This window comes from Ranitomeya imitator, chromosome 2 (genome assembly GCF_032444005.1).
Source record: "Ranitomeya imitator isolate aRanImi1 chromosome 2, aRanImi1.pri, whole genome shotgun sequence".
Classification (NCBI taxonomy): Eukaryota; Metazoa; Chordata; class Amphibia; order Anura; family Dendrobatidae; genus Ranitomeya; species Ranitomeya imitator.
Window position 1 is genome coordinate 700,157,970 of NC_091283.1, and position 23,533 is coordinate 700,181,502.

The 23,533-nt window shown below is 42.9% G+C and overlaps 1 protein-coding gene across 1 annotated transcript in view; it reads left to right on the plus strand.

Moving 5' to 3' along the window:
- Positions 1-23,202, plus strand: part of LOC138667693 (pulmonary surfactant-associated protein D-like) — a 59,189-nt gene extending 35,987 nt beyond the window's left edge. The window contains exon 5 of the mRNA XM_069755810.1: positions 22,685-23,202. Within this exon, the coding sequence (XP_069611911.1) occupies positions 22,685-23,064 (380 nt within the window). The 3' untranslated portion in view covers positions 23,065-23,202. The remainder of the gene's footprint in view (positions 1-22,684) is intronic.
- Positions 23,203-23,533: the final 331 nt, after the last annotated feature.

Below are 23,533 nucleotides of genomic sequence, written 5' to 3' on the forward strand. Positions count from 1 at the left end.
GTGTCTATAAGACACCTATCCATTACTAGTCCTATAGTTACATCGTAAATAAAGAGACAGCTAGAAAAAAGTCCTTTATTAGAAATAAGACTAAACACAGTTTTCCATTTTATTTAAAAATAATAAACCCAGTAATACTCACCTAACGTCTAATTCAACTGAATCCCTCGTCCCCTGTATTTAAGCTAAAATTAAAAAAATATATATCCCTCACCTCTCCATTGTTATGTCCTACACCATAATCCATTTCTGGGGGATTATTGGTTTCAACCTGGACGATGCCAAGATGCAACCATCGAGGATGAGAACTACTGGTGAATGAGCAACTGTGAGGCATCAAGGTTACCACCGGTCAGTGAGGCTGAGTTCCCAGCCAAGCTCAGTGACTTCACCGCAGATCTCGGTGAGAAATTCTCAAAGGTGATCTGGGGTGAAGTCACTCTGCTTGAACTGCGTTGACTTTATCACTGACTTTTTCCCACTCTGCTAAGTCCACAGCAGTTTAGCCTGTTTGGAAACACAGCCTCAGTGACCGGAGGTAACCTAGATGACATCACTGCCGATCTCAGAGGCTGCGCTTATAGCAATTCAGTGGTTCTGAGCCTGGACAGTTGTATCTTGGCACTGTCCAGGAGGAAAACTGTTTATCCCCAGACAAGGATTACGGTGTGGGACAGAATGATGGATAGATGAGGGATATTGTTGCTTTTTATCTCTGTTTTATTACAGAAGACAGGGGATTCAGTGGAATTAGGCCTTAGGTGAGCATAACTGTGTTTTGTTATTTTTAAATAAAAATGGAAAATTGTGTTTTGTTGTATTTCTTATAAAATACTTTATTCTGTGTCTTTATTTACCACATAACTATAGGACTAGTAATGAATAGGTGTTTTATAGACGACTCTCCAATAGTAAGCCGTGGGCTTGATTTCGCCTGACAATACAAAGGTGATATTAACTCCACAAATATGAACTACACTTGCCACCACTGCAGGGCAAGTGGGAAGAGTCATGCAAAGTGCCAGAATTGGCACATCTAATAGATGCACCTCTTTCTGGCAGCTGTGGGTTGCTATTTTTAGGCTGAGCATACCAGTCCCCAGCTGTCTGCTTTGGCAAAGCTGGTTGTCAAAAATGGGGGGATCCCATGCTGTTTTTTAAATTATTTATTTAAATAATTAAAATATTCTGCGTGGGGACCCCACTATTCTTGATAACCAGACTTGCTGAAGCTGACAGCTGAGGGATGCAGCCCCCAGCTGTGAGCGTTTTGCCGGGCTGGTTATCAAAAATACAGGGGAACTCACTATGGATTTTTTTTCAATTATTTATTTAAATCGCAGGAGCTGGATGATGAATACTCCCATCAGTCGCTCCTAATCTCACTGTTAGGCCAGGGTCACACTTGCAATGAATACAGACCAGTATTCATCTATGGGGCAGCTCACATCAGCGCTTTTTTTATTGGCCATTTTCAACGTGCGAGTGAAATCGCAGAATGCTGTGATTGTCAACGACACTCGGCCGAGTCTCGAGACAACGCACATCACTCGGATATCCTCCAAGTGATGTGCAATATATGCTGATCCCGGCAATGGTGGAGATGGAGAAATTCATTTCTCCGCCTCCTCCGCAGCTGTGCTCCAATCCTCTCTGTGCGGGAGGCTCAGAGCACAGACGCATGACACTAGTCTCTCGTAGCAGAGCAGAAGCCGAGGGTCATTAGCATATCACCTCTGATGCTCTCGCATCAGATGTCATATGCTAGTCTGACCCAGGCCATATTAGCAGCAGCAGGCGTCGGCTGATGGGAGCTATAGTCCCATCAGCTGACACCAGTAACTGGTGGTGAACTTTATACCTCTGATCACAGCTGCGCTCATGCTGTCTTTTGACAGCATGGGACCTGTTGCTCTCTGATCGGCAGTGATGATTTCACCACCAACCAGATGCGGTATTTGCTGCACTCTCATGCACATGACAGCGTGACAAACACCCGGTATTCAGGCAGCCAATCACAGTAATGTCACACTAAAGATAGTGCCGGCATTACTGTGATTGGTAAGCAAGCCTAGCATGTTCATTGGCTGGTGATGAGCGAATTTGTTCGGAAAACGATCACCAAAAAGTGCGGGAAAACATGTGCATTGCGGCCACCAAAAACCCCTAGCGACTGCCCCCCGGGAAGCTGCAATACCAGGGTGTGCACTTAACACAGTGTAAGCATGTATTCCCATAAAAGCACAATTCTTTAATGACAAAATGTAAAAAATACCCCCCAGTGCAAATAATAAATTTTAAAGCATAAGTTAATATCAAGAACCTGTCAAATCCCTATGCTTACTTCCTATCCCTTCCTGGCTGACAGTGGAGGTTGGCACCCTAATAGATACGATTATTTGGCGCCCTCACTCAGTGATGGCTGTCCCAGACTAGCCCTGATAAATCCTAATATACTACAGGTGGGAAAACAAAAGAACAGGTTCCACTGATACATATCAATCAAGAACTCACAGGAATACACCCATAAATTGGACAACCATTAGATGACAGGGAAAACTCCATTACCAGATATATCCTACACCAAAACATGGAGCATATAATCCCAAGACCATAACTTAATAAAAAGTAACAAATTTATTAATATAAACACAAAATGTATACAGACTTAATGGACAAGGTACAGACAGGGCTCGTATACGGGGGACAAAAAACACTGGAGATTAAACCACAGGTTCAATTAAGCAAAACACTAAGAACATGCCATGCTAGATACATACAGTGGGGCAAAAAAGTATTTAGTCAGTCAGCAATAGTGCAAGTTCCACCACTTAAAAAGATGAGAGGCGTCTGTAATTTACATCATAGGTAGACCTCAACTATGCGAGACAAACTGAGAAAAAAAAATCCAGAAAATCACATTGTCTGTTTTTTTAACATTTTATTTGCATATTATGGTGGAAAATAAGTATTTGGTCAGAAACAAAATTTAATCTCAATACTTTGTAATATATCCTTTGTTGGCAATGACAGAGGTCAAACGTTTTCTGTAAGTCTTCACAAGGTTGCCACACACTCTTGTTGGTATGTTGGCCCATTCCTCCATGCACATCTCCTCTAGAGCAGTGATGTTTTTGGCTTTTCACTTGGCAACACGGACTTTCAACTCCCTCCAAAGGTTTTCTATAGGGTTGAGATCTGGAGACTGGCTAGGCCACTCCAGGACCTTGAAATGCTTCTTATGAAGCCACTCCTTCGTTGCCCTGGTGGTGTGCTTTGGATCATTGTCATGTTGAAAGACCCAGCCACGTTTCATCTTCAATGCCCTTGCTGATGGAAGGAGGTTTGCACTCAAAATCTCACGATACATGGCCCCATTCATTCTTTCATGTACCCAGATCAGTCGTCCTGGCCCCTTTGCAGAGAAACAGCCCCAAAGCATGATGTTTCCACCACCATGCTTTACAGTAGGTATGGTGTTTGATGGATGCAACTCAGTATTCTTTTTCCTCCAAACACGACAAGTTGTGTTTCTACCAAACAGTTCCAGTTTGGTTTCGTCAGACCATAGGATATTCTCCCAAAACTCCTCTGGATCATCCAAATGCTCTCTAGCAAACTTCAGACGGGCCCGGACATGTACTGGCTTAAGCAGTGGGACACGTCTGGCACTGCAGGATCTGAGTCCATGGTGGCGTAGTGTGTTACTTATTGTAGGCCTTGTTACATTGGTCCCAGCTCTCTGCAGTTCATTCACTAGGTCCCCCCGCGTGGTTCTGGGATTTTAGCTCACCGTTCTTGTGATCATTCTGACCCCACGGGGTGGGATTTTGCGTGGAGCCCCAGATCGAGGGAGATTATCAGTGGTCTTGTATGTCTTCCATTTTCTAATTATTGCTCCCACTGTTGATTTCTTCACTCCAAGCTGGTTGGCTATTGCAGATTCAGTCTTCCCAGCCTGGTGCAGGGCTACAATTTTGTTTCTGGTGTCCTTTGACAGCTCTTTGGTCTTCACCATAGTGGAGTTTGGAGTCAGACTGTTTGAGGGTGTGCACAGGTGTCTTTTTATACTGATAACAAGTTTAAACAGGTGCCATTACTACAGGTAATGAGTGGAGGAAAGAGGAGACTCTTAAAGAAGAAGTTACAGGTCTGTGAGAGCCAGAAATCTTGATTGTTTGTTTCTGACCAAATACTTATTTTCCACCATAATATGCAAATAAATTGTTAAAAAAACAGACAATGTGATTTTCTGGATTTTTTTTTCTCAGTTTGTCTCCCATAGTTGAGGTCTACCTATGATGTAAATTACAGACGCCTCTCATCTTTTTAAGTGGTGGAACTTGCACTATTGCTGACTGACTAAATACTTTTTTGCCCCACTGTATATAAGGAGCTATGTCATATAAAAGTGCATAGTGCCTAGTAAGGTGCAGCACTGCATGTTCCTAGTGGGGCCATGTCAGTAACTAATTATGTTAACCTTAAATAGGAAGGAATAGATAGTAGGGCCATGTCAATCTTACCCATATAATCAGTGTCAGTGTCAGTCCGGCAGCCCCGACGCACGTTTCGCGTGAATAGTCAGAAATGGAATTCAAGGTCAGAAAGCCAACAGAACAAGCAAGCAGAATAAGGCTTGGAGAGCCACACAAGGAAATGCAAACCGAGCACACACTCAAGGGGTCAGACACGCATTTAACGAAAGTATAGCTGACAGGGAATCCTAGTCTGGAGTGTGTATAAATACCTCTCCAAGATCCAAAGAGAGGTCAGCAATATTAACCCTTAGAGAGAAGGACATGAACCATGTCCTATACCATGACAGCCAGCAGGTGCCGTGACACCAGAGTTGAGTAAGGGCCCTCAGGTGGCCCTGTATCATACATTTTGGAGAGCTCTCACTCCTACATTCAGGAGCCCCTCCCTCATGCCAAGTAGTTAGCCAGATAGTGTAATACATTTTTCCCATCACTTTACAATGCCAGCTAAAACATGCCCATTTGAATTTTGGGCTTTGCCCACCACCAGGTCCACCGCCATGTCATTATGCAGCCCTAACTTTTCATTTTCAGAGGGCCACCAAGTGCCGTGAAACCTGTGTTTTGTAAGGTCCACAGTTCATTTTTGCCACTGGATCCCAATGGAACCACTGTCATAGCAGGTGAAGACGCTGTAAGGTGAATATAATAGCAGCCTCCTCAAGGAAAAAAGATAGAAGTGCCATTGATTAATCTGGACAAGCCTACGCACTTCTTCTGGAAACTACCCAACCAGGCTGAATGTATCTTTTGCATGGTTTTGAGCAACAATGGAGTAATTACAGGATATGTCCCAGAGAGTGTCTAGGTCTGTGGAGTGTATCACTCAGGTTACAGGCAGTACTGCAGAGCTCAGGTAAAGGTCTTAACATGGCAATGACCATGTTTCAATATGTGTAAGGCTGCGGCCTGAATAGGTCTGTTTAGCGTATTAGCCCAGTCTCTAAGAAGTGCTTAAAATATACAGAAACTGGCCAATATCCCACTTTCAGTTTTTTGTAGGGACCCAAATTTAGAAAATGTAAGGGAAGCAACAGTTTAATAAAGAGACACAAGTCTCATTTAGGAGCCTGGAAAAGTCAGCAATGGTGTTTGTCCAGCACTGGACAATGTAAATTGCAAACGAATATGTATGCCCTATCTAGCTAACAATTTGTGAACAGACATACTGTGTATGCTGACAAGTGACAACTGAACGGTGTGCTGGGATAATGAACTGGACGTGGTTGCTGACTGTTGTGTCTGTGCAACTGCAGGTTGTAGACAGGAGGCCTCAGCGCCTCCTTCCTGGACAGCAGCGTGGGAATGACATAACACAGGAGAAGGGCCAGTGGTTTCACTGTCAGACACATATTTTCTACTAAGGCTTTCTGCCCACCTACTGGGGTGCTGCATATATGAACAGTATATGGTGTATGCTAACAGAGGTATTATGTCGAATTTTCCTTTATAAAGGGATGTGTGGGTAAGATTTTTGAAATAGCATATATATATATATAGCATGTTTCATTACTCATATTATTATTTTGTATAAGGCTGAAATCTAAAGAACTATTTGGAGCATATTAATGCATTTATGTTCAAAAATGTCCAAGTGCAGACCCAAAACACAATATCAGGCTACCAGATGCATGCTTTAAGAGACTGTGAGAAGGGCAACACAATAAAAAAGTATAATAATAGAAAATATAGAGATTGAGAGTAGAAATTTGACCACTGCACAGTGTACAAAGTTTTCCAAAAAATACCCCAAGGGGGCTGTATGATACACACTGAAGGAGACCGTGATGGGGACCTCGCACTACATTTTGCAGTTATTAGAATAGGTAGAGATAGGGAGAACAAGTTTCCCCATTGCACAATGTGCAAAAGATTCAAAAAATTAGCCAAGGGGTCTCTCTCAGACCAGTTGAAAGATGACATGATGGGGACATCACAATACACTTAGCATTTATTACAAGAGGTAGAGATATGGAGTACAAGTTTCACCATTGCACAGGTTTCAAAAAGTACAAAACAATTCCCAAGTGGGGTATACATATATTAAAACTATGTACTTGTTGCAGAAGCAGGCGGAGGGGGAGGAGTTGATTTCCTGAACAAAATGGTTTTGGATGGCAAGAGATGGACGTTAAGACAACTTCCCCCCCCAAAAAAAAAAATTTGTCCTGCATTTACATTTTCGTTGCTGTCAAGGCTTAAAAAAATCAGAGGAAATCCAGCCCTTTATCAATTTTAGACGATTCAGCCTGTCTGCATTTTCTGTTGCCTATCCGTTATGATTGCACCTGTCAAACTAAAAACATGCTCAGACAATACACTTGTGGCAGGGCATGACAGCACCTCCAAGGCGTACATAGAGAGGTCGGGCCAAGTGTGCAACTTCTCCCTCCTCATCATGATTACGCCCACAGATAGCCCTTGCTGATGTGACTGTCTCATGAAAATGGCCCAGTTGGTGGACATCCCCCTCCTTAGTTGCACCTGGTGTTTGTGGCCCTCCCTTATAATCCTTGTGGGAGAGAAGAGCCGGTACCTCTGCCACCAGCATTGTCTAAGGGTAATCTTGTGAGCAAGTCTTCCACTACGGCCCTCTGGCATGCATGGCTTGAACCATGGATCAAGAAATGTGCACAGCCAGTATTTAATGGTGGACAAAATGTCTTTCAATCGAGGGTCTTAGGAATGGCATCTGGACATGATCTCTGCCATGTGTGGCAGACTGCAAAGAGTCAAACATTCAGTGTCATCACCAGGAGCAACACCAACCATTCTCTCCTCCTAATGACACACAGCCTCCTCCTCCTCTTCATTCCATCCATGCTGGACATCCATGATGCTGGGATTGGGCATCCCCTCTTTAGCGCAGAGCAAAAAATCATGTTCCTCCTCATTCTCCTTCTCCTGTTCCTCGTCATCACCCAATGTGGCCAGCAAATACTGTGTGAGGCTGGGTTGTGTGGTACCAGCCAATGTACAATACTGCTCCATAGCCACCTGCTCGGCATTCAAATCTTCCTCTTTCAGATGCTGCAGCAAACGTTTTAGTAGACAGTGCAGTGGAATGGTTATGCTCATAATAGCGTCATCAGCGCTCACCATCTCGGTGCAGTATATTCAAAATTTTGAAGAACCTCACATAGGTCAGCGATCCACACCCACTCGGCAGTTGTTATGTGTGGGGGTTGAGTGTTACTCTGATGGGCATTGAGACAGCCCTCTGCTGCTCACGAAGCCTTGTGAACTTATGGAAGGTCAAATTCCAGCGTGTGGGCAGGTCACAGATTGGTCAGTGATGAGGCAAATTAAAGCGCTGCTGCAGTGAAGCTAGACCAGCGAAAGTTGAGATGTCTTTCTGAAATGTGCGCTGACACAGCGTAGCTTGGCAAGTAGGTCAGGCAAGTCAGAGTATGTTTAAAAAAAAACGCTGTACAACCAATTTCAGTACATGGGCCATGCATGGAAAATGTACCAGCTTGCCGAGCTTTAAAGCCACCACCAATTTACGCCCATTATTGGGTTCCACCTGGTTGGAAGTTCAGCAAGGAGAGCTACTGATCAGTCTGTTCTTTTATCCCTTTCAACAACTTGGCTGCGTTGTGAGCCTTATCACGTAAACAGATGAGCTTCAGCAGTGCATGCTACCGCTTCGCCAAGTATGTGCTGAAGACTTCCCAGATGGGAAGTCATGGGGAGGCTAGTTCCGCTGAGGATGAGGAGGGGGAGGAGAGACATGAAGTGGAATACGAGGAGACTGAAACCCTGATGGAAGTTGGGCCCGCTATTCTTGGTGTGGGTAAGATGTTTGATGTCCTAGCCTCTGACTCTGTCCCAGACTCCACAAAGCTAACCCAGTGTGCCATCAGGGAATTGTAATCACCCTGTCCACAAAAACATGTCCACATGTCTCTGATTAGGTGGACCTTCCTTATGACTGCGCTGGCTAGAGAACCTCTGATATTGTGTAACACGTGCTTATGTAATGCGGGAACAGCACACCGGGACTACCGTTGGGCTGCCACCGCCAAGAAGTCACAAAAATGCTAATTTCCCACAAGTTGAAACGGCAACCTTTCCATGACTAGCAATCTGGTAATGAGTGTTTGGGCCTGTGGGTGGATGGCTGGATATTTCTGCTTTCTATTAAATGTCTGAGGCAGAGACAAATGAACGCTGAGCTGGGACAACAAAGTGAACATAGTTGCTGACTGTTGTGTGTGTGCTACTGCTGGTTGAGGGCAGGAGGCATCAGTTCCTGCTTCATGATCAGCAGATTGGGAAGGCCATAACGCAAGGGAAGGGGCAGTGGTTTAACCCTCAGACACAGATTTGTTACCCAGGCGTTCTGCCCACCTACTGGAGTGCTTGACTGCCATGTGCTTTTTTATGCTGGGGGTGCTAAGGTTGGCAATGTTCTTGTCTCTTCTTAGCTTGGTTTGGCAGATGCTGCAAATTAAAGTAGTCTTATCTGATGAACTTTTCGAAAAAAAAACTACCATAAATTGTCATGTAAGATTATCTGTACCAAGATTGCGCCAGTCGCACAACCGCTAGATACAGAAACACTTTTTTAAATCAATAGAATTTTTTTTTCAATCGTCTTGCTGACACACTCCAAATGTGGAGTAATGAAGATTATTGTCCCTGCTAAATTGTCACGTACGAATATGTCTTCTCAGATTGCACCAGTCGCACAACTTCTGGATACAAAAATGCTATTTTTTTTTAAACAATAGAAAATTAGATATTTTTTTTCAGTCGTCCTGCTGACATACTCCAAATGCGGAGTAATGAAGATTATTGCCTGCTAAATTGACTATCTCTACCCAGCTTGCGCTAGTTACACTACTGCTATACAAATATTAGCTATTTTAAGTGGAAAATTGTTGAGAGATGCAACATGTACTTGCAAAGATGAGAACACTCAGGTGCCTGCCTTTCATCCACCCTCCCTCTCTCCTATTAATCCCCAACAAACAAACAACTAATCTTGACAATATTCAGCTCCTAAAATAGCTTTTTGGAATAAATAACGCTCATTGTAACCTCCTATCACTTTCCCTATGCTTTTTTCACTTTACCTATGCTGAAACTAAGCTCTCCCTATGCCTTTTACAGCTTCAATGTGTGCAAGATGGCACCGGCAGCCTTTAAACTGTCACTATGACACTGGAAGGCCAGCCAGTCACAGTAATGCTCTACACCAAAGATGGTGACGGCATTACTTTTATTGGCAAGCCAGCCCAACATGTTCATTGGCTTCAAATAAAGCACTAAACATGCTGAGCGGGTCACTTGAATATACCAAGGCGAATACCTAATTACTTGCCGAATAACAAATAGCCCGAATACCGTACTATCCATGAGAGTAATGAATAGTGCTGAATGTATTCACCCATCACTAGTGTTGAGCGATACCGTCCGATACTTGAAAGTATCAGATATCGCCGATACCGATATCCGATACCAATACAAGTCAATGGGACACCAAGTATCGGAAGGTATCCTGATGGTTCCCAGGGTCTGAAGGAGAGGAAACTCTCCTTCAGGCCCTGGGATCCATATTAATGTGTAAAATAAAGAATTAAAATAAAAAATATTGATATATTCACCTCTCCGGCGGCCCCTGGACATCACGCGGGTAACCGGCAGGCTTCTTTGTTCAAAATGAGCGCGTTTAGGACCTGAGGAATGACGTCGCGGCTTCTGATTGGTCGCGTGCCGCCCATGTGACCGCGACGTGACCAATCAGAAGCTGCGACATCATTCCTCAGGCCCTAAATTCCTAGAATGAGGAGTTTAGTGCCTGAGAATGACGTTGCGGCTTCTGATTGGTCGCGTCGCGGTCACATGGGCGGCACGCGACCAATCAGAAGCCGCGACGTCATTCCTCAGGTCCTAAACGCGCTCATTCTAGGAATTTAGGGCCTGAGGAATGACGTCGCGGCTTCTGATTGGTCGCGTCGCGGTCACATGGGCGGCACGCGACCAATCAGAAGCCGCGACGTCATTCCTCAGGTCCTAAACGCGCTCATTTTGAACAAAGAAGCCTGCTGGTTACCCGCGTGATGTCCAGGGGCCGCCGGAGAGGTGAATATATCAATATTTTTTATTTTAATTCTTTATTTTACACCTCACTATGGATCCGATACCGATACCCGATACCACAAAAGTATCGGATCTCGGTATCAGAATTCCGATACCGCAAGTATCGGCCGATACCCGATACTTGCGGTATCGGAATGCTCAACACTACTCATCACTAATCGTTATATATATGCCACATTGGCAGCATTCTTTGTCTCTACATCTGTGATGCCTGAACCATTTACTATTTTTATCATGTTTTGCATTTGTTGAATATAAGTGTGGGCACTTATCTTCAGTAGTGGCGCAATCTACTATTTTTGTTAAATAAAGGTGTTTTATCCTCACCAATACACGTTCCAGATCACTTTTTTTGGCCTTATATTTGGTGTTTTCTTTTTGATTTCTGCTACTCTATCCAAATGGTCTGCCATTTATTGTCCAAACAAATATATATCACTACCTTATTACTACATTTATCATTAGTCTCCAGTTGATATATATGATTTGTTTCATTCAGCATGTACTCTTTTTAGTCTGGGAAGGGGCCAATATCCATGGCCCTTCTCAGCGGATTAATATCAGCCCTCAGCTGTCTGCTTTCCCTTGGCTAGCTACTAAAAATAGGGGGACCTGGGGCGTGGCCTAGGCAGCAATGGAGTAGGAAGTGCAGCCTGTGAGCTCTGAGAGGACATCCTCTTAAATCGACTGCAATTGTCTAAAAAAACTCATTTTTCCTCCATTCTTGCGATGGATATCACTTTTACACAGTGCTAGAAGTCTTTTGAGACCAAAATTGCCTGAATCAGACTTTTTTTTCTCAGCCATCTGGCAAAATTTAACCAGGCCGCATGGTCTGGGCCTACCACTAGGCCTCAATCAGCTGCCCTTATATCCGTGCATATCTTCAACCTCCATATAGACCTAATCTGCCTGCTGCTCTCCACTGTGTACAGTGATTACTGGAACCGGTGTGCCCCCTCCTGCAACAGGACTGAAGGCTGCCTCTGCTGCGATCCTTCACCGTGACCAAGCCGGCTGGTGCCGTGCGCATTGTGACACCAGACGTGGCCTGCAGTGCCTTTGGACTGGGACCCCACCGGTCTGCATGCCCGGAGGCTGAGAGACCTACAGTAAAGCGCCACCACCTGTACGACAGCCGGGATCACCAAGCGGCTGCCGAAAATCTGACCTGACGCGGCCCAGAGCGGTGAAGCGGTTCCCCCTGGAAGACACCGGCGGGCAGAGGCGGGAAGACCGGAGGACCTGCCGCAAAGTAAGCACACCGGTACAGCACCCAGGAGCATCGCACCCAAAGAGGAGCCAAACGGAGCGGAGGACTTCCCCGGAGATCTCCTGAAGCTGGAGGTAAGAAGACCCAGGAGGAGCGCAGCACTTGGCAATGACCTCACAGCAGCGCGGCTGTGGCTGACAACCCAGAGCAAGAGGGGACAACAGCTTACAGCTGGCGCTGCTATTCCTAACCGGAGACTCTCATCACAGTGCTTTTGGGGACCAGAATTGGGTGATTAGAACTTGTTACCCCCTGGTTTTCCCACCCGGTCCCTTGATTACATAACTAAATACATTTGAGCTCATTCTCCTTTTGCCTGAGGTAACGGGAATTATTACGCTGATTCTGGCTGCAGAGTTGCAAATCTATTGTAGAACTGTGCAACTGGTGGTACTTATTTTTGCGGCTAACGTCTCTCATGCTGAAATTCTACTCTATATCTCCAGTAAATAATCACATACTCTGTTGTTATTTGACTTTCCAGAGCCGGAAATTTTTGCCACATTAGTGGCCACATTAGGCCACATTAGTGGCCACATTTGCCACATTACAAGGAGCTTACCTCTGCCTTTGTTTAAGATTCTTTTTATTTTTATTTTTTTACCTCTGAAACCAACACTACCATCTCATTTTTAGTTTCTTTTTTCTTCTTTTTTTTCCATGCTTTTCCAGCGACACCTAGTGCACATGCTAGGTACAACGCTTTAAGATCCATTATAATGCGTACTTAACTAAATCTTCATATGTCCAAGTTGTAAACAAAGCCTCTCACGTTAACAGTACCTCATAATGGTCAAATCACAAAAGAACGTGAAAAAACAGCGAACAAAGCCGTTGCAGATGAACAGAAAAAAACTGCGCATGGGGATCTAGACAAATATCTAAAGAAAAAATCAGATTCCTCTCAAACCTCTGCAAGAAGATCCCTGGGGCGTTCATATTGTCTTGGCTTAGGTCACATAGCTCTGTGTACTCTCTCGATAGTGATTGCGGCAGCTCTGTCTTGGCTGATGAGGTTGGCAAAAATTTCTCTGGTTACCTTTTCCAGAGCTTCATGTGCGAAAGACTCAGGGATGCCTCTTATTTGGATGTTTTTTCTTCTGCTTCTGTTCTCCTGGTCCTCTGCTGCTAGTAAAGCTGCATTAAGGTGATGTTGTTGTTTAAGGATTTTCAAATTGAGACAGTTTAAAGCGTCGACAGTATCTTTATTGGCAGATTCTAAAGCTTCGACTCTTTGACCCCATTGTTGGAGATCCGAGCGCATACCCGCTAACTCATCCAGGATGGGTTTCATATGTTGGGCCATTAATTTTTTCATAAAAGCTCTGGAGATAGAAGCTGCATCTTCCATCATGGAGTCGCTATCCGAGTCATCTCCGCTAAGGTCAGAATGGTCTAAATTATCAAAAGAGGTATATTTTTTAAGGGATGTTATCTGTGGCTCCCTCAGTTATGTGGATACAGCTGCCATCTTAGCAAGAGAACAGGACAATATCTTGTATGACAATTGACAACTTCAACTCTTCCAGGACTTGGCTCCATCTACTCTTGCAAAGAGAAGGATTCTCAGACCCCTTCTCTCAGCTTTAAGAGCTAAAAATATGAACTATAAATGGCTGTATCCCTTCGGTCTTGCTATTAACATAGGAGGCCGACAAGTTTCCATTCACTCCCCGGAAGATCTACTTAATGCTTGGGACTCCTTAGGCATCCCTCCGATTGACTTGCCTTCTTGGTTGCCGATTGACACCAACTGGAGCCTTCCTCCACTAACTAGATCACAAGATTGGTCCCTGAAGAAGAAACAAGCTTCTCCTAAAATCAAGAAACAGGATCCCAAGAAACACCCACCTTGATTTAGCAACACTATAAACTCTGCTTCTGCTTTCCATTTGTCTACTAAAGTTTTATGAGTAATTTGTGTTTACCCTATTATTCAATTCCTACTGTTTGCACTACGTCTTCAATTTAAATCCCCTTTCCTTTTTCTTTTCTTTTTTCTTTTTCCTTCACTCACACTCTAGTTTGAAACTTGGACTACCTCGCCTATCTTTCGGTTCCTATACCCCCCCTGCGTTAGGCGAGCTAATGTTTGTAAAAAGTTTGTTTATTTTGTTCTCTTCCTTTTTCGGGTTTTCAGCTGAGTCAGAATTCTTCACGAAATATGCTACCTGCAAGTAGTCAGGTTGGTTCGAGCTCTGTCACTGTGGCTTCATTTAATGTCAAGGGACTAAACTCCCCAGCTAAACGTAGCCAAATTCTTACCGTCTTAAAAAAACAGAATTCGCAAATTGTCTTCTTTCAGGAAACCCATTTTAAAGTTGTCAGAGTCCCCAATACGTCATTTTCTTCCTACCCCATTTGGTTTAACAGCTGCAGCTCTTCTTCCTCTAAAGGAGTGAGTTTAGCACTTAGAAAAGGTCTCCCATTCTCATTAAAAGATAGTTTAAGTGACCACGAGGGCCGATATATTTTCGTCAAAGGATGGCTTGCTAACACTATGGTCACCTTTGTGAACCTATACGCCCCCAACATACACCAAGTGCAATAGATCATAAAAACATTAGATACTCTACAACTCTTTAAAGAAGGGCTTCTGATTGTGGGGGGAGATTTCAACCTAACACTCCAGGCTGATATTGACGCCTCTCCCATCTCACATGTATTAAGACGCAAACTCTTGAATAAACTAGATGCTCTCCAACTCATAGATCCTTGGCGCCTTCTTCATCCTACCACAAAAGACTACACGTTCTTCTCCCCTCCCCATTCCTCATACCACCGAATTGACTTTCTCCTAGTTCAAGCTCAGGCCTTACAATTAATAAAAGACGCCAAAATAGGAGTTATCGCTATCTCTGACCATGCACCCATTTCTATTGATCTTATTATCAAGTCACTACCCCGCCCTTCCTTGTTTTGGAGATTAAACAAATCTCTCCTAGATATCCCAAATAATATTGGAAAACTAAAAACCATCCTCTCGCAGTATTTTGCTGAAAATATCGCTGAGAATCAACTTACTCCTAATATTTGGGAGGCCCATAAAGCAGTCCACAGAGGGGAACTGATTTCTATTGCTTCCTACTCTTAGAAACAAAGAGATAAGGAGATCATGTCGCTTCTACATCAAATCAGTATTGCAGAGCATCTCCATAAAAAATCAGATTCTTGGGATTCTTGTCAGGACCTCGCCTCTTTCCGCAGCAAACTGAAAGATTTGCTAAACGCCAAATCTGCAAAAGTGTTTTTACATTGCAGACATAGATTTTATATGCATGGGAACAAATGCAGTAAACTTACTTCCCAATTGCTCAAAAATCAAAAAGAGAGAACATTTATAAAACATATTTATACCAAGGCTGATAGGAGGGTGGCTAGATCCGACGAGATTGCTGAAGCTTTTAGACAATATTACGAATCACTTTATACTGTAACTTAGACACACCTGAACCTATGAGAGAGTGTCCTTCTGCTGCAGACAGGATTCATAGTTTTTTGGTCCCCCTCTTCCTCCCTAAAGTCCTACCCAATGACCACTTAGCTCTTCTTTCTAAAATTACTCTCCAAGAAATTAAAGATACCCTCCAAACCATTCCAAACAACAAAACTCCAGACCCAGATGGTTTCCCTGTGGGTTTCTACAAGAAGTTTTCAGATATTCTTCTCCCCCACCTAATTGACCGCTTCAACTCATTTCTGGAAGGGAAGGCTCCACCTAGTCAAACCCTAGAGGCGTTTATAACTGTTATTCCCAAGGAGGGTAGGGATGGCAGCCTTTGCAGTAATTATAGGCCTATCTCTTTGCTCAATACCGACCTAAAGTTATGGGAAAAGATCCTAGCTGCCAGAATTAATAGTGTTTTAGAAACACTAATCCATCCTGACCAAGTTGGCTTCGTTAAGGGAAGGGAGGGCAAGGATAAAGGTACCTTCACACTGAACGATATCGCTAGCAATCCGTGACGTTGCAGCATCCTGGCTAGCGATATCGTTCAGTTTGACAGGCAGCAGCGATCAGGATCCTGCTGTGCTATCGTTGGTCGGAGCTAGAAGGCCATAACTTTATTTAATCGCTGGATCTCCCGTAGACATCGCTGAATCGGCGTGTGTGATGCCGATCCAGCAATGTCTTCACTGGTAACCAGGGTAAACAGCGGGTTACTAAGTGCAGGGCCGCGATACAAGCTCTGCTCAGATCTTATGATCTACCTTATCTCTCTTGGATAGGCAGGATCAATGTTATTAAATCCTATATTCTTCCAAAAAATGTTATGTAATGAACATGGTCCCCATTCCTCTCCCTAATTCTTTCTTTACTTCCGCAAATAAATTAGTTGCAAATTATATATGGAGATCAAAAAGAGCCAGACTCCCCCATAAAATCCTTTCTTTACCAAAAAACAAAGGTGGACTTGGCCTTCCCAACTTCAAGACTTACTACCATGCAATTCATCTCGCTAGATGGTTATGCTTAGTTAAGACTAATCCAGATCTTAAAACTCTAATCTCGAAATTAACCTGATGGGAAATAAGGCAGAGATCTTTCTCTGGTCCTCCTGTGCTCCCCCCACTCACTCGATGTAATAACTTACAATACCCTAGCTATTCGGCGCTCTCTGGTTCCTAATAAATTACCTCATTGCTTTTTCTTAGATAATATCCCATTGAAAATCATCCCTTGGCTTATTGACCCCAATTATGTTGATGCTTTTGGTCTGTGGGATTCCTTACCTAATTTACCAATTTCACTCCTCCTCTCTAACCAAATCCCCTGCATAGATGCTTGGCCAAGGGAAGTCAGGAAACGACCCCGTGACCCTTTACAAAAGCACCATGTAAATTTTATTATTTCCAAATTTAAGTCAGGACTAAAGCATAACTCTGATTGGCTTTGGCTGGAATTTCTAGTAGGCCTCAGATCCCCACCGCCCAAACTCACTTCTAAAATGTACACTAATCTCATCAATCCACCCACCCTGTTCAAGCCGCTCTACTTATCTTCATGGGAATCGGAATTAAATTTGTCTCTGTCTCCCCAAGAAACAAACCAAATTCTGAGTAACTCCCACGGCTTCTCAAGATGTATCTTGCTACAAGAAAACTCCTTTAAAATCCTCTCATGTTGGTATAGAACACCCAAAAGATTACTCCACATGGGTTTAACTTCCTCTCCTCTCTGTTGGAGGTGTTCAAAAAGCGGTAGGCTCCTTAGCTCATATTTTTTGGCTGTGTCCTATTATCTCTAAATACTGGTCAGATATTAACAAATATCTCCGCCGTTTAGGGTTGATTACACAGGATCTAACACCTCAAGAAGTTTTGCTTTCGCTCCCTACAAACGTGTTTAAACCCAAAAAACATGATTTACTCCCTCCTTTGTGAGCAGCGGCAAAGCACCTGGTTTCAACTCATTGGAGACAATCAGCCCCCCCCTGCACTTTGAATGAGTGGATAAACAAAGTACAAGATATTTATATAATGGAAGAACTGTCAAGCTGGGATTCCCACACACACACGGAAAATTTCTACTCACTTGGCAGCCTTGGGTTAAAAACTACCACCCCCTCCCATGATTGTCCCATACACCTATCTATTGGTCACCCATCTCCCAAGCCTGCCTCTGTTGCGGAGACCCTGGTTTACCACTAGAGCGGAAGTGTGGAGCCCGACTCAACTCATCTAAAAATAATTATTCTAATTCAGTTACAGTTCATTGTCTACTCGTATGTCTTCTCGCCTGCTTCCTCTCTGCCTTTATCTTTTGTGTACTACTGACTCACTTTTACAGGTTCCCAGAGGACTCGGTTTTGGTCTTTTGGAGATGCTACTATAAGCACTTGGACTTTAATTTGTGAAAACTGTTCTACTCCTTGCTTATACAGTTCTATGGTTTATCCTCAGGCCGTTTACAGGATGCTGATCCGGTTGTTTTTCTTCTTTGCTATATTGTTGCACTTGTCATTTTCTGGATCAACTGTGTAATACAATTTTTCAATGTTTACCTTGCGATTGGCCGTTGCGGGCCACTAACCTTGATTTTTGTTATGCTGTGTTATGTAAAATTTCTTAAATAAAGAATAAAAAAATAAAATAAAAAAATAGGGGGACCCCATGTAGTTTATTTCATTTATATATTTATGTATTAATATTTTTCAATTAATTATTTTCATAGTTAGTAATAATTAAATGAAAAAATATGTTGTGGGGTCCCCCCTATTTTTATTTTGGGATGTGCGGTTCATGCTCTTTTTTTTTTTCTTTTTTGCAAAGCATGTTCTATTCTTCTTCTTGGACCAGCACTCCTCCCATTTGGCACAGGTGATTTTAATTAGCAGGAGACTGCAAAGTTAGGGGTCTAGCCCATTTTGGCTCTCACTGAAGAGCTGGAGGAAGGTGAGTTTAAGTGCTCCTTTCATTTTGGTGTTGGTGCTGTGTGGCGGCCATTGTTGCTGAGCTTTGTGCTGGTGGGGCGGCGCGGTCTGGAGTCATGGGGGCTCAGTCTCGCAGCATGGGTGCTGTGGGGCAACAGGCCGTCCGCCCTGCTGGTGCATGGCCGCTGTGGCAGTGGGCGCCGCACGGCTCCGCTCCGTTAGGGCGATAGGACCCACTACGAGGTTTGCCGTGAAGTGGCAGTGGGCTTCATACAGTCTGATCAGAATGTTAAACTGAAAACCTCATATTCAGTTATATTAATTTTTGCCTAGCGGCTTTAGATCAACGTATGATTTTGGGATGTGCGGTTCATGCTCTTTTTTTTTTTTCTTTTTTGCAAAGCATGTTCTATTCTTCTTCTTGGACCAGCACTTCTCCCATTTGGCACAGGTGATTTTAATTAGCAGGAGACTGCAAAGTTAGGGGTCTAGCCCATTTTGGCTCTCACTGAAGAGCTGGAGGAAGGTGAGTTTAAGTGCTCCTTTCATTTTGGTGTTGGTGCTGTGTGGCGGCCATTGTTGCTGTGGCTTTGTGCTGGTTGGGCGGCGCGGTCTGGAGTCATGGGGGCTCAGTCTCGCAGCATGGGTGCTGTGGGGCAACAGGCCGTCCGCCCTGCTGGTGCATGGCCGCTGTGGCAGTGGGCGCCGCACGGCTCCGCTCCGTTAGGGCGATAGGACCCACTGCAAGGTTTGCCGTGAAGTGGCAGTGGGCTTCATACAGTCTGATCAGAATGTTAAACTGAAAACCTCATATTCAGTTATATTAATTTTTGCCTAGCGGCTTTAGATCAACGTATGATTTTGGGATGTGCGGTTCATGCTCTTTTTTTTTTTTTTTTTCTTTTTTGCAAAGCATTTTTATTAAACAGCTAAGGAAAAGCAGACAGCTACAGGTTTACATTATTAGGCTGCCATCACACTATTATTATTTGGTCAGTATTTTACATCAGTATTTGTAAGCCAAAACCAGGAGTGGGTGATAAATGCAGAAGTGGTGCATATGTTTCTATTATACTTTTCCTCTAATTGTTCCACTCCTGGTTTTGGCTTACAAATACTGATGTAAAATACTGACCAAATACTGCTAGTGTGACAGCAGCCTAATGCTGTGAATGCCCATGGATATTGGGCTGTTCCCAACCTGCAAATATAAGTCTGAAGCCACCCAAGAAGTGGCACATTATATTTGATGCTCCAATTCTGGCATTTAGTCTGGGCTCTACCCATTTTGCCTTGTGTCGTGGCAATCGGGTTAATTGTTTTTGGACCTGATGTCAGCAGCTGACTGACATCAGGGAATAGTAATGGAGAGGTGTCAGTCAGACACCCCATTACTAATCTATTAGTAAAAATAAATACACAGTTTAAAACACTTTGTTTGAAGAAAGACTCCCCCACAGGATGTGCTGGCTAATCACAGCCATGCCTATGTTTGTCATGGTTGTGATGGTGCCGGAAGATCTTACACTGGAAAAGCTTGATGATTGGTTGTGCTGCAGCCTTTCAGCAAGCTTTATTAGTCTGCCAAACCAGAAAAGCATACTGAACGTTCAGTAAGAACTCCGTGTTCAGGGTTCGGTAACGGAGAGTAAGAGTCCTGTGCGAATCACATACTTTACAGTTTGGGTTTGCTCATCCCTGCATGGAATGGAAAATGTAGTTATGCTGATACAATCAGTGGAATAATCTGGTTAGTGCTTAATTACAACATTTAATTTATGGTACATACCAGAGATTAGCAAATATATATTCACAGGACCTTGTTACAGCGGCCATGTCAGGATTCCATGGCTGTCAAATAGAAGCCCCGCAAACTGTCTCCTTGTCTGTTGAAATAGTCATTGTTGTGGCATTATGCACCTATGTCACTGCACCAGGTCTACTAATCAGAAGAGGTACTGGGGATGCTGGTAGGTAGGAGACAGTTCTCAGGGCTTCCATCCCTTAGCCATAGAGTACTGACGAGGTCTTTAGATTAGGATCCAGGGTATTGATTAGTTCATCTCAAGTTGATGAAGGTTTGAAAAAATGCATAACACTGCATGAAAATTGGTATTAGGCCCCCTTCACAAGTCCTGGTAATTCCTGTACTTGAAAAAACAGTAATGGTAAGATCCATGGTCCAAGTCCGTGTGCCATCAGTGTGTACTTAAGTGACATCCGTATATCCGCTTGCTGTCTGTGTCAGTGTGAAATCTGTGTGGCATCTGTGTGCAGTACATGTGCCAGGTCAGCACATGGAAAAAATAGCACAGTTAGTTGTTCCCAAATGCCGGGTGCTTAAGGCAGCTCTCATCATTCTCACCTGGTCTCCCTGAGATCAGGGTGACAAGGCGACAATGATGGGAGTTGTATTCAGCACCCACTGGGTACATCATGTATAAAATAAACATTTAAAAAATATTTTTTAACCAGCAGAATGAAAGTCGACCAATGGGAAATAATGTTAATATTGTGAAAAATGGGCCAATAGCCACAAATGTTCCCAGGCTATTAATATTTGCTCACAGCTGTCCTACTGTCCTACCTACTGTCTCCTTCCCCATAATCCTGTAGAATGTAAGCCCGCAAGGGCAGGGTCCTCGCCCCTCTGTATCAGTCCGTCATTGTTAGTTTGTTTACTGTATGTGATATTTGTAACTTGTATGTAACCCCTTCTCATGTACAGCACCATGGAATCAATGGTGCTATATAAATAAATAATAATAATAATAATTATTATTATCCTTTACTGATTGTTATACCAGAGAGCCCCCCCAAAAATTAATGTGTGGTCTCCCCTATAATCAAATACCAGCAAAGGTTAAACAGAGAGCTGCAGACTGATGCTGATATTAATAGCCTGGAATGGGGCCATGGATGTAATAGACTGGAATAACCTGAAAAGGGACCATAGCCTCAGAAATGGTGCATACTTAAGATGCACTAATTCTGGCACTTAGCCTCAATCTTACCACTTGCCCTGTGGTGGTGTCAAGTGATACAATAGTTTTGGGGTTGATGTCAGCTTTGTAATTTCATCTGACATCAAGCCCAGGGGTTAGTAATAGAGAGGCATTTATAAGACACCCTTATTGCTAACCTCATTGTAAGTTTTGAAATAAACACACAACAAGAATAAAATCCATTATTTGAAATAAACAATCCTCTACCCTATTTTTCCAATTTATTACAGTATAAATTAAAAATAAAAAACATCATTTTCCTCACCTTTCTCAACAACAATCCATTTGTCCGACGCCGTAATCCATCTCTGATTCATCTGGATGCCAGGCTGAGCGGGGCGGAATGATGTGACTGTTCAGTTTCTACTGGATGTCAGACTGAGCTGAGTGTCAGAGCGCAGGTTCCGTGACCTGCGGTGATGTTATTGAGTGGCCAATGAACTGCGGTGACCTCAATGAGATCAACATGAGAAATTTCTCACAGTGCTAGTAATGACAAGGTTACTGCAGTTCATCAGCCGTCTCACACTGAACTAAGTGTGGGAACAGCTGGCAATGACTCGCGGTAACTTCTATAAAGTTATGGCTCATCACTGAAGCTGCATCCCAATTTCAGCTCAGTGTCTCCTGGATTCATGACTGAGCAGTCGCATGATGCCACCGCTCAGCCATGTAATCCAGATTTAGCAGAAATGGTTTATGGAGTGGGGAAAATGGATTATCGTCAGACAGGTGAGGTGAGGAATATGGTTTTTAATTATTTTCATTTTTACAGTAATAAATTGGAAAATGAATACCTCTTCATTACTAACCCCTGGACTTAATGTCAGCTTACAATACAAAGCTGACATCAACCCCAGCCCTATTACCCCACTTGCCACCGCATCGGGGCAATTAGAAAAAGTGAGGCTAAGCTCCAGATCTGGTGTATCTTATTGATGTGCCATTTCTAGGGCAGCTGAGAACAGATGTTGGTAGCCTGGGAGGGTAATAACCCTGGCCCCTTCGCAGACTATTAATATCAACCCACAGCTGTCTGTTTAACCTTTGTTGGTTAGAATTTATAGTTGGGCCCTACATATTTTTTTTTCTGGCATTCCCCATAAACTAAACAGTAAAGGCTAAGCAAACAGCTAGCTGTTATTAATATCCTGGGATCCTTTTTTGATATTGTCACCTGTGAAGGCGTCCTTGTGGACGTGTGAAGGGGTCCTTATAGTGAGTTTGTATCTGTCTCTCCTCTGACTAATATTCAGATGGAAAAACCTTACCCTATGTTTAAAATTTATTCTCAAGTACTCTTCAAGACAATTCATTATTTTATTATTTTATCTACTTATTAGTTCATATAGTATGAATAAAATTTTATTCTTTTTTTTTCAGCTTTAACTTTTTATAAAGAAGCAACTGCAGCTGGTGATAAAATCTTTGTTTCCAAAGGTGAACAGGCTACTTACAATGATGCAAAATTAGCCTGCACCAATGCAGGAGGTCAACTGGCTTCACCACAGAATGCGGAGGAGAATAAGGCTGTGCTTGACTTTTGTAAAATGTATAAGGTTTTCCCATATCTGGGTATAAATGACTTACTAATTGAGGGAAGTTTCAGATATCCAAATGGGGAAATGTTAAGTTATTCCAACTGGAGTGATAAAGAACCAAATAATGACCAAGGAGTGGAAGATTGTGTTGAAATGTATGACAATGGAAAATGGAACGATAAGAATTGTAATGAAAAGCGTCTGATCATCTGTGAATTTTAGTGTCAGAAACATCTATATTCTGATTATTTCTTGTTCTTAACATTCTCACTATAAGTAATATATATGAATCTATGGCTCTATTATAAATTAAAATTAATCAGAAATCATGAAAAATATCTATTAAACTCTCATTTTATCCAGCAATAGATTTGTGCAGTTATTCATTTTGTTAGAATGTATTCTTTTGTGTTACAAATGCAGACTGAGTTTAAAACCCATTATCTACCAAAGTCCTTTTTTTGGGAGGCCTAATCTTTTGCTTCTAGCAACTAAGATTTTATAATTAGGTCCAATTTTTTTGTGTTGTGTTTGTAAAATGAATGTTTTCAAAACAGGAAATCATGTCATTGTCATTTTTAATTGAATATTCTTCCACCCAGAGAGCTTTCAAAGCACCTATTTTCGAGTTTTTAAAAAAATTAGGACCATAAGCTGAAATTATTATTTAACCCCTTAATCCCATATGACG